This window comes from Solanum tuberosum, unplaced genomic scaffold, assembly GCF_000226075.1.
Source record: "Solanum tuberosum cultivar DM 1-3 516 R44 unplaced genomic scaffold, SolTub_3.0 scf00361, whole genome shotgun sequence".
NCBI classification, from domain to species: Eukaryota; Viridiplantae; Streptophyta; class Magnoliopsida; order Solanales; family Solanaceae; genus Solanum; species Solanum tuberosum.
This window is the reverse complement of record NW_006239286.1, coordinates 332,052-344,276: the sequence shown is the minus strand read 5'-3', so window position 1 is coordinate 344,276 and position 12,225 is coordinate 332,052. Positions and strand designations below refer to the sequence as shown.

Genomic DNA, 12,225 nt, shown 5'->3' with positions numbered 1-12,225 from the left:
GAAGATTATGTAAACACTTACTCGAGATCTCACTTATCAGATTCCATTGTGGAAGACACAATTTTCTCTGAAGAATTCGCCATGATATACCTGATCCATGCATAATATCAGGAAAAATGGATACAAATTTTTTAAGCTTCGAATTTTGGACCTCAAGAACATGTTGCTTATGATATTTCACGATCAGTATTAGAAATAAACGAAAACGCAATAGAACGAGCGAAATCACATATTAGATTACTCAAACCGTGTTCAAATTTGAATAAGTCAACAAATGATTTTAGAAACATAATTAGGTTAAGCCAGTATCTCTTATGTCGTGCTTTGTAACACCTCACAGTTCTACTCTTAGAATCTGAATCTTCTGTTGTAAGTATATAACATCGCACAGGTCTGCATTAGTCGATTGAGTGGACTGGTTAGCTTTGTTGTAATGTTGTTGATAATATTTATTGCATATGTTATCTATTTTACGAAGTTATGTGCTTACATGTTCATACTTCATATATATGGAGTTGGTTGATGATCTCTATGGTGTATTGATACTGCATTTGCCCTTTTTTTGTTAAGTACATGGCATATTTCGATGGCTGCTTCGTGACCTCAATTATGAGTCCAACATTTCTTGAATCCAAAGATGAGCTGCTTCTTCCGAGCTGCTATGGATTCATCTTTTCCCTCTGGTCCTTTTTTCAGACTTAGACTGATTTTTATTTTGGGGTTGCATCCCCATATTTTAGAATTCATAGATATTTAGGTACACGACTTTCAGGTTCTTGAGAGAGTGGGGGTTTCTGCGAATGTTTTGATGGTGGTTGATATAAAGACTTGTTTTGCTTATTAAAAATGTTGTTTTAAGTGATTAATTGCTTGTGTATTAGCAAATTATTGGATCTCCTATCAGAGATTTAATGTGGATGCCTCTAATGACGGCCGGTTGGATCGTGACACTTGGAGATGCAATCTGAATATAAGAGATTTTTTCTGGCTCAGCCGCCTGAAGATTGCTTATGTGAAGGAATTTCAAAAATTACTGTTGTATTTTAGGTGTTTTGATAATCCTCACAAATGCAAGGTCCCAGTCCTTGGAAGAGTGTTGTTGTCCAGGTTCAAAATGGTCTACATCTGTAAAGCTGTCTTGTCAGGTTGGTTGGTGAAAAGTGCAACGTACTTCACCAATAGGAAGGGCGGACGAGGTTGTTTGTTTCAGTGGTCAAAATCCTTGTTGGTGATTGATATATACAACAATAAACAAACAACATTATTCATTCAAAAATAGAGAGCTAGCAAGTCTTTTCAAAAACTCAAGCATCAAAGAACACACTACAAGGGACCTGGTCCTAGAAAGACTGCGTACATGAAAAAGTCAAAAGACAGCTGTTTAAAATCTGTCACGCCTAACATGGTTTGTGCACAGCTTTTCAGAGTAGCAGGCTCTCAGCCAATGACCTTGTCCCAAGGGGTTTATGTCCATTTGATATAGTCACTTCTCACAAGAAACAAACCTAAGATTTGGTAAACAAAGTTTTGAATTTCTGAAATTCATAAGCTCAAAAAGAAAAGGTTATCTTTAAGGAAGAACACTGCTCATACTCAACAAGGGACCTGATGGAATGTTGAAGCGTCTTGTTATATTTGAGTTTTGTATTTTATGTGCTTATATTGTAAATCTACTCCTAAGTTATAAAAGATAGTAGATCGGTTGCTTGTCTAAGTCTTTAGTTTGAGTCGTATTAACTAGAGTTAGTTAGTCGAATCATCTATATTTTAGTCAAGCCTTTTTACATCATTGTTTTGATGTTGGTGGCTAGAGTTAGCCTTGGTGGGTTCATGAAGTCTAGATCAACTAGAGCTAGTTGGTTTAGTGGGCAATATAGTTATTGCTTTGTTTTCCTTTGTAGTAGAGTTGCTACAGCAAGGGGGAAGGAATTAAGAGTTTAATTCCTAGGTTGCAAGAGTTTGTAATTTGAAACTTTGCTCCGTTTGAGTGAAATGGAGTTTGGGGTTGAAATCTTGTGAGTACAGGTCGTGGTTTTCACCGCCCTTGAGCAAGGGGTTTCCATGTAAAATCCTTGTGCCTTATTTACTCTGAGTTATTTATTTTCCGCACTATTATTCTGTCTGGGACCTGGTCCTGTGATCACTAGTGGATGCCTACATTCTAACTATTACAAATATGATAGTGTTGTGATTTAACTCTGTCTCGAAAAGCTGTGTTTTTTGAAAAAATTGCTCTTTTATATGTGTTAGAAGGGAAATGGTTCTGGACGGTTGGTTATCGTGGTGAAACCCAAGGAAAAATGTTACCGAGTACTTGCATATGAAGTGGTGCCCAAAGGAAAATGATTCCCAACAGGTATATGGATGGCAACAATCCCCCCTACCTCACAGTAGAGCGGTTGTGGAAGGGGTGTATACCGATAGGATCGTTGGTCACTGCATTGCATTTCATATTGTTACATGTTCATATTGATTCTACTTGCTATATTGATTGAACTAGTTGGACTTTTCTGAGTGCAGGGTTATTAATATTCTTTATTTAACATAGCTACTAGTCTTGTTTGGTCAGCCTATAATGTCTAATGAGCATTCGTGATTTTGTACTCAGCTTACTGCATCTTTTCTGATGTAGATCCCAGTACTAGCAGCACCCGTTGACTTTAATCATACAGAGTGCTTGTGACTTGAAGTTTGCATCAGTTGGAAGGAATGCAACTAGAAATTTGGGTCTTCGATACTTCAGATTTGATACAATATTTCCTTCATCAAGCAAGAGAGGACCGGAAAGGCTATTTAATATCAGAGACACGGGAAGAAGTGAGTCGATGTTAAAGAGTGCTGCAGGAATAGAACCTGATAATTGATTATCAGTCAAGTACAAAAATGCAACTTTGCTTACATTACCAATATCCTTCGGAGTTTGGCCCTTGATTCTCTTTCCCAGACAAACTGAAGTTCAGCAGCTTTGTGGCATTTCTAACAGAAGGTAGGATTATACCTGTGAAGCTATTGTTACTCAAAGTTCCGGTACATACCATGACTTTTTCCACATTTCACCACAGAGTCTATTGAAAGCCAACGAAATTACTTGAACTCTCTGATGTTGAAATAGACTTATTGGAATTCTTCCTTGGAGTTGGTTGTTTTGAATATTAATCACTTACAAGCGAGGAAAGTGGCCACGGCCTTAAGGGATGCCACCGTAGAAGATGTTGTTCTCAAGATTGAGCACACGGAGAAAGGACAAATTGACCAAAGACGGGGAAATTGTGCCCTGAAGTTGCAAATTAGGAAGAGCTAAGGCCACAACCTTTTACCCTTTTGAACTACAAATGACACCAAACCAAGAGCAAAAAGAAGTATTCTTGGTCCCAATTATTGTCCAAAATATGACTACGTCTTGTAACAAGAAGCAAACGATATAAATAAGAAGCATTTAAACACAGTTGTGGCTACCATGTACAGACCATTTTGCTCTGAGGTTTCATCTTTATATTTAGTAACAGAGTTATTTGGTGGGATTATGTTTGTTAAATTACTTTCTTATAGACAGAATTTACAGAAAGATTTCGTACTAGTACATGAGCAATAACTATACTATTTCAAATGTATCTATATAATGTAGACTAGGCAATAGTCCGTTCTTATGAAAACTATACCTCGTTATGAGGTTAGCAACTCTTCCAAATTCAGAACTAATGTTTTTCTTCTCTTAATTAAACTCCTATTACTATAGGAATTGCAAAAATGTTTATGATATATAGCCTTTGACACCTTCTCATAATCGTTATCGTTACCTCACAGTGATTGAAGCTGAAAGTTTTCTTGGCTTATGTGATCCTCGCCTTTCTTGACTTCATTTTCTTTTGCTCCCCATTCTGCATGTTTGTGTTCTGTTGATGCTGAAAAAAATGCAAGTGTTTGTACTCGTTGAGATTGTCTGTGGTGAGGCAAGTTCATCATTCACAATGCATTCATATTCTTTATTCATCCTGTTTTAGCTTGACCATCTTTGAGTTGAGAATTTTCCCGTCTAGCTAAGTCAGCAGCAGCTTTTGCCTCATTGATAGCCTGCTTTAAGATGTCTCTCAATTTGTAGTTTTCTTCCTTTGCTGCTTTACTTCTTTGCTCAGCTTCTTTAAGAGATTCGTTCAGCTTAGTAGCCTCGTGTAGAGCAAGATCTCGTTCTTCTTGAACTTCTTTTATACATTCGATGAAGCTCATTTCTTTTCCATTCCAAGACGAAAGTGACTCATCCGCCTCTAATTTCAATCTCTCTGCTGTGTTCCTATACAATTCTGTTTCCCTTTTTGCTTCATCCAAAAACATTTTATATCTAGCCTTGGTGCTTTTGACAATCTCTTTCAGATTTCTAACCTCCTTTTTCCCTAGTCCTAATTCTTGTTGTGTAGCACAAAGCTTCTCTTTCGCCTCAGATGCTTCGTAAGAAACTTCCTTCAATGCCAACGCCAAATCATCTAACGCCTTTCTGCTCTTTTCCTCTGCCTCATTTGCCAATTTCATTTCTCTTTTTAGCAAACTCATCTCATCATTCAAAGCCTTGGCCTTTGATGATGCAATCTTCTCGTTCTCGTTTCTTATTTCCTTTTCAGTTGAATTTTTAGTCTGTCCATTGTAAGAAGTGTCGAAAGATTCAATCTTTCCATGAAGAGAAGCTATTTCAAGCATGGATTCTTCAAGTTCAATCTTGATTTCTTCAAATTGTCTTGTCTTAGCTAACCAAGCATCAAATATTTTGGACTCTGATAACTTCTTGTTCTCTAATTCATCTTCTAATTCTTGAACCCTTCTCTTAAAATCAGATAACCAATCCGTTACACGAATCTTGAATGCTTTTACAGGACTAGATACATCTTTTTCTGGTATCTTGAGATCACATTTTATCGCCTTTTCGAGCTCCAACTTCAAAGACTTGATATTCTTATCTTTTATCTTTACTTCTTCTTGTTTGTTAGTAAGCAATTCCTTCAAAGTCCTAACTTCTTCATAGAGTTCACTTGATGTTATTCCATCACTTGCCTTGTGGACTACTTGCTTTATCTCACTTAGTTCATTTATAGCTTTCTTCTTTTCTCCTTCAACAAAACATAATTGTTCTCTTGTCTCTCTCAAATCCTCCTCAAGTTTTTCCATTTGTTCTTGCATAACAACACGTCTATCAGTTCGATTCTACACACACAAAAAAAAAAAAATATCTAATTTTTGGACGAATTGATACAAAAATGATTACGCCACAATCCCAAACTAGTTGGAGTCAACTATATCAATTCTAAGTATCCATTTGACATAAAATTTGCATACTGAGCACCTAGATAGTATGTAAAGTCACAACTTTTTATAATACCTTAGATGAATGGTTAAAAGAGGGCTTCATTTCAAGAGAAACAAGGGCATTGGTATCAATTTGTGATCCCAAAGCATCACATCTACAAAGTTTGGATGCAGAAATTGTTTTTGAAATGATTGAAGAATTTCTCCTCTTTCCAGAATCATTATTGGACCCTACTCTGCAAATCCTCCAAAAACATCAAATATTCAATAAATGATACAAAAAGGGGGTCAGATCTTTTCATCTGTCTAAGCCTTGATGGTAGATAAAACATGACTAGTAAAATAATTAAGGTGCGTGCAAGTTGTGTTATACCTTGACTTGGAACGTAACATCATGCGTATGTGTCTCGAATCACTATTCATTGATGATTATTCTTGATCTTGGAAAACTCAGAAAATATATCAAAAGTTTTACTTTAATTATGCATAGAAAAATTGGTGGTGGAGAAGAGTAAAAGGCCCCTATATACAAAGTTGGAAGTTTGCAGGTTTTACTTGTAACGGCAAAAATCCATAAATTGCAACATATAAAAAACAGTAAATGTTGAGAGCCGATATGTAATTTAATAACATAACTAATTGGGAGGTTTAACAGTTTCAACCTTGTATTTTTAATAATGTGATTTGTTAATTAATAGGTCTAATACATAAATGTGTTATTTAATTTGACTTCATTTCATATTTATGTTCTCCAACTTTGGATGTACACAAGTAGACACTTAATTAACTTATATACAGTTGAACGAAAAGACATATATGTCATACATGGCATCCTACGTGACAATTTATGTCATATATGGTGTTCTATGTGTATTATGTCTACACGTTCAATTTTATACAAGTTCAAGTAACTACTTGTGCATAATAAATATGATAAGAGATCAAGTTAAAAAATACATTTATATATTATGCCTAATTAATAAAATAAAAGTAAATATATGTGATCACACAAATTAAATAATAAGATGCTTCCTGCTTCTTTCAATAAATACTATATTGTTCGTAGTCCATGCCTCCTTTGGCATGAAAGTCAATTAATAGTTTCTTTTCTAGTCCCTAGACTTTTTATTTTTTTCTTTACGAAAATCGACGGATAGAGTCATTTTGAAATGCAAAATTGCAATTGAACGGTACTACAAATAAAAATGATGAAAATATTTCATCGAAGAGCATGTATAATTGTTGGTAAAATTATCCAAAAGTTATTGAAAATACCTGGGTTTGATTCCACATAGCTAATTTTTCATATATATTTTTGAAAAATTGACAATGTAGCATCTGTCAGTTTAGCGTCGATTTTTCTTTAAAAAAACTGATCATGTCCATCGATTTTTTCCCTCGATTTTATCCCTTTTTTTAGCAGTGGGCATGTTTAATGCAGCGTCTGAATTCGTCTAGGGGTTGGGAAGCATGGTTATTTTTTTTCATTTTTGTTTTGTTTAATCAATGATATGCCGCTCTAGTTTAATAAACTATAATTCAATGTTATTTTATTCTCTAATAACTACTGCAACAAGTACCTTAATATAGTTTGTTTAGCTCAAGTTACAATTGCCAATTGGCACTAATTAAGTATATCATGTCTCAAATAATAGTTTCAAATACAAGTATGCACATTTTCGGTTTAATCTTCCACTATAATGTGAGATTCGCTTAAGGTGTGATATGCATTCGTGTTTCAAAAGTTTGTTCGCGTAGAATTCTATTAGTCCTTCTACTACTATGGATAAAGGTTTTTTCCACGGAAAATTAGTGAGAATTTGTGTTATAAAACATGATTTTTTTCACTCATTTCTCAACGAAACAGCTCACTAAAAAAATACATGACGGGAAATAGATTCTCATTAAAATATTGAGAAACTTTCTAACCATATGATAACAACAACAACAACATACCTAGTGTACCCCACAAAGTAGAGTCTTTAGAGGGTAACTGTACATAGACCTTACCACTAACTTAGAGGTAGAGAGGTTGTTTCCGATAGATCCTTGACTCAAGAGAAAAAATAATTCAAATAAGTATACAAAAAGAAATAGCGAAAAATGAAGACAATCATGACAAAATACCACAGACAACCTCAAAAATCATCATAAATGGTAGTCATAACAAGATACCACATAATCGAAGTGTAAACAAACTACAAATAATAATCAAAGTCAAAGGACAAAGAAAATAACTATTACTACGTCTAATAGTAAAGAAGAATAAGCGAGACAACATTCAACTATCTAACTAGCTTCCTACCCTTGTATGTGTCCTCCATAACCTCCTATCTAAGGTTATGTCCTCGATAAGCTGAAGTTGTATCATTTAATGTCTAATCACCTATCTCTATACTTATTTGGCCTACTTCTACCCCTCCTCAAGTCATCCATAACTAACCTCTCACACCTCTACACTAGGGCATCCGTGCATCTCCTCTGCCCATGTCAGAATCATTTTAATCTTATTTACCACATTTAATTGTCCTCTATCAACGAGGTCACTCCTACCTTGTCTTGCCTATTTTCATTTCTAATCTTGTCTCTCCTAGTATGCACACACATCTCGTTATCCTCATCTTCGAAACTTTCATCTTGTGAATGTGGAAGTTCTTGACTCAGTACACTCACTCTATACATGTAAAGAATAAGAGACTAATAAAATCAACAGTCCTCTTCTTCGTGTATCTTTTCTTCTATAATTTATGTACGTATTTATTAGTTTACTGATTTCACTAAGAACCTTCAAGTTTATCTCAAGTAATTAATTAAGAACACAAACGTACGGTAAACTAAATATGTTGTTGAGAATTTAGATAAAGCATACACTCCAGAGTTACAGGTCAATTTATCCAATCTAGTTGTGCATGTCCACTTTAGTTAGTGTAGATGATAAAATTTGCATCGAGAAAATAGTAATCAAGAACGGAGAAATATCGCAGCGATCGTATTTATTATTTCAAAGTGCGAGTGTTACAATCTCTATGATTCCTCTGAATTCGCTTTTTCAAATATAAATTCAAGGGCTCTTGAGCTTAATCTTGAATTTGTCTTGAACTTGATCTTGGATTCAAGGACTTTGAAGCTTGTTCTTGAATCTTTGATGAACTTGAACTTTATCTTGACTTTTACTTGAATTCAAGGGCTTCGAGCTTGTTCTCATATAGAATTTTATGGCGTTTGTACCACGGACTTTCTCTAGCTTCTTGTTTAGAATTTTCTGTCCATTTTCTGAATTATGTAGACCCCTATTTATAGTTTTAGAGTAGAGGAGTTGTGATTGGAACATGATTTCATTCGGCCAATCAGATTTAAGTGACATGACATATGGGCTTCATGGAGCAGACTTGTCATTTTTGACACATGTCGTAATTCTATTGACTTCTTGTTTGACTTGGAATGCCACATCATTTACCATGTGGCACCAAAAAATGGGCCTCTAGGATGAGATGAAATTGGGTTTAGCAAATCGGGCTTCATCTATTATAGCCCAAATCAATTAAATTGAATTTTAATTAAATTCATATTTATTGGACTTAAATAATTAGCCCAATTATATTAATCCATAATATTTATTTGAACTAATATATTTATGAATTTAATATAATTCAAATCATTTTATAAATTTATATGTAATAAATTTTAAATGATTAACGTTAGCTAACTGAAAAAAAAGTTTACTACCCACAATATGATTGTTGATCAAAGAATCAAATAATTTTGTGTAGGATAATATAAGTAAACTAATTAAACAAATCAAAATTAGTGATAACCAGGAAGTCTGAAATTGCCCCTTTTTTTTTGGTTTCCCATCCGGTGTCCGAAGCCCACATTGGAGCTCCGACTAAATTCGGATCGCACAGGCCCATTCGGGGGTGGCGCTCCCAACAAGATTTTCTTCATACCCAGGGCTCGAATCTAAAACCTCTGGTTAAGGGTGAAACACTCCCACCAGTGCACCACAACCCATGTTGGTCTGAAATCGCCCTTTAAGAATGTGTTTAAGATGTATTTATAGGGTTAGAATTTGACCTTGGGCCGAATTATGTCTTCTAGTCCAAACCTGGCTCAGACAGACTGAAAAACGCACGTGTGTTGTAACCATGAATGGACCTACATGGAGCCGAGAGGGTTCGTCCGAACCCCTCACTTAAAAAATTATATTGTATATGTATGGTGTTAAATTTGTGATTTGCGTATATATATCAAAAATACTAAACCCCCTTAACACAACACTAATACACAGTGCAAAAGGTTGAGGGTGGTTAAGATCTACCCATAATAACTGAGATTGAATCTCAGTGGATGGATTTTCATTGTTATTTTTGCTTCAGACCTATCTTCTCATTTTTCTTTTTTTAAATTAGTTTGTCAACTAATTTTTTTGGGCAAGACTTTATCAACTTTTTCAAATAGCTTTATATTGTAAATTTACGTGTTTCTTTCGATTATTAAATTAAATATATAGTAATATTTGAATCAAAAACTGATTTCCAAGTAAATATCATTATATATTTAATAAAAATATTTAGTTTAGATTAAAATTATTGAATTTAAGCTCGTTTATATATGATCTGATTTGTTTATATCTAAACCAACCCTACTAATTTATCAACACTATTAACATGCTTACTTTTTCTCGAAGCCCTTAAACGAATCTAGGTCCATCGCCATCTTACTAAAAAATATTGAATTTTATTCTTTTTTGTAGTGACGTTCTTTAAAACTAACTAGACTCTTAACTTCTGAAATATAAGAAATTCTAAGGTTAATAGACATGTTACAATTTAGTTTTTATACCAAAATGTAATATAGACGGATATTTTGTAATACGATTCAGTAGTAGTATAGAAGTGGTATTCTCAGGACCGTATACGATGTGTAGCAGACCAGTCATTGTTAAGGCATGGTGTCCTTATAATTTCAATTTCAACAATGAGGTGTTGCGAATGATTCCCGTATGGGTCAAACTCCCAAACTTGCCGCTAAATTGCTGGAGGTAAGGACTCCTTAAGGAGAATCGGAAGCGGATTAGGCCGCCACTTATATGCGGATGAGTGTACATCTTGTATTGATCGTATTTCCTTAGTGGAAATGGATATCACTCAAGTGTTGCCTGTTCACGTGAAGGTGCAAGATCCAAATGGAAGGGTGTTTGAGCAGAGCATAGAGTATATAAGAATGGAAGCCCTCATGCATACTGCACAAAATTAAAGTCTCATAATTGGTCATTCTTGCCAAAACCTTGAAACCAAGAGACAAGATGAACATGGTGTAAATAAGCAGAAAACTAAGCCAGTTAAGATTCCCGAACCCAGGGTGAGATGTCAAGCACGATACGGTTAGCAATCAAGAGAAGCCCCGACCCGACCCAAGAGTAAGACGATGGCTAGCACAATGTAAAAAAGCAGGAGAACGTGATCACCACATTAATTACCAACTGAACAGCAGGTACATGATAAGGAACAACAAGCTACTATTAGCCATCAAACTAAGCAGATGACCAGTCCTAAACAAAATCAAGGCGACACATGGAAAGACCCTTAAGAATCGGGTAGTTCCTATTGCAAATGTTTTTAATCCACTGGTGGAGGAAATAATACAGGAAATGTAGAATGAATCAAGGCCAAAGTAGCTCGGAGGCTCCAGCAATACCAAAAAATCCTATACGAAGTTGGTAACGTGGAACGTAAGAGGTTTGAATAAAGCTAGTATACAAGCAAAAGGAGTTGAAGGTGTTCTTAACAGAGACAAATGTAGGTTTGATTGCTATAATTGAAAATAGAGTCAAAAGAGATTTCTTCCTCAAGGATTGTGAAAAAGATTGCATATGGATGGAAATGGTGCAACAACTACCAACCAACACTCTAACAGAGGAACAATATGGTTATTATGGGATCCCGCAAAGTGTGACTTTACTCACACGCATTCCAGTAGCCAATATATCCACGGGATAGTAAAGGTTTATCGAATATGGATTTCCAATTCACTGCTATTTATGGCTTACATAACATAAGAGACAGGGGTCAGGTATTATGGGCAGACCTCAAAGGCATAGCTGATCAGATGCTAGACCCATGGTTAATTATGGGAGACTTTAACACAATTTTACATATCGAGGATAGAAGCAACGGGGGGCTCCTGTCCAGGAAGCCGAAATAAGAGATTTCAACAATTTCTTAGTAGAAACGGGAATGATGGAAATTGTGAGAAATATATGAAAAGATATTATTGAATTGATGTTGTTTACATTATTACATTGAGACCCTACTATTTATAGACCCTAGAATACAATCATTTACCAAGTAGGATACTATTTAGTATTCCTATTTCTATTTCTATTACTATTCATATTCTAATAGAATTGTATAAACATATTCTTATTCTAATAAGATTGTATAAACTTATTCCTATTCTAACAGAAATGAAAGTCGTGGGAAGGGACTACACATGGACAAATCAACATGTCTACCGTAGAATAGATAGGGCAATAGTGAATGCTCACTGGATAAAGAATTGGGCACATATGGAGGTGAATATCATGGACCCGCGGTGCTCAGACCACTCTCATCTGTGTGTGGCTCTATCTACTGTTGAGAAGAAAAGGAATAGACCGTTTAGATTCCTAAATTGCCTAGAAAGTCATCAAGAATTTTTTCACGTAGTGCAATGAGGTTGGAATGAACCAGCTTATGGAGATAGCATGAATAGAATTTGGATGAAACTTAAATATGTGAAAAATGGCTTGAAGAACCTGAATACACATGAATTCTCGGGGATAGAATCCAAAGTGAAAGATTTTAGAAGACACCTCTCTAATATACAAGCACAAATGAGAAACGTGAATCATCAGACAACCTTATTTGAAGAGGAGAAAGTAATAAAGCAACA

The 12,225-nt window shown here is 35.1% G+C and overlaps 1 protein-coding gene across 1 annotated transcript; it reads right to left on the bottom strand.

Annotated features, from left to right (window-relative positions):
- Nucleotides 1-3,987: 3,987 nt before the first annotated feature.
- On the bottom strand, nucleotides 3,988-10,008 carry LOC102601671 (putative WEB family protein At1g65010, chloroplastic). The gene is made up of 3 exons (XM_015315358.1): nucleotides 9,968-10,008; nucleotides 5,366-5,528; nucleotides 3,988-5,190 (listed from the first exon to the last, which is right to left on the bottom strand). The coding sequence occupies exons 1-3, from the start codon at nucleotides 10,006-10,008 to the stop codon at nucleotides 3,988-3,990; spliced, it is 1,407 nt and encodes a 468-aa protein (XP_015170844.1).
- Between the last annotated feature and the right edge of the window lie 2,217 nt (nucleotides 10,009-12,225).

Excerpts from the sequence above, each read along its gene's own strand:
- LOC102601671 (XM_015315358.1), bottom strand. The coding sequence starts at position 10,008 with ATGGCGATGGACCTAGATTCGTTTAAGGGCTTCGAGAAAAA. Across the intron at positions 5,529-9,967 it reads TTTAAGGGCTTCGAGAAAAA|AGTAGGGTCCAATAATGATT; the intron begins GTAAGCATGTTA and ends GAGGATTTGCAG. Across the intron at positions 5,191-5,365 it reads CTTTTAACCATTCATCTAAG|AATCGAACTGATAGACGTGT; the intron begins GTATTATAAAAA and ends TTGTGTGTGTAG.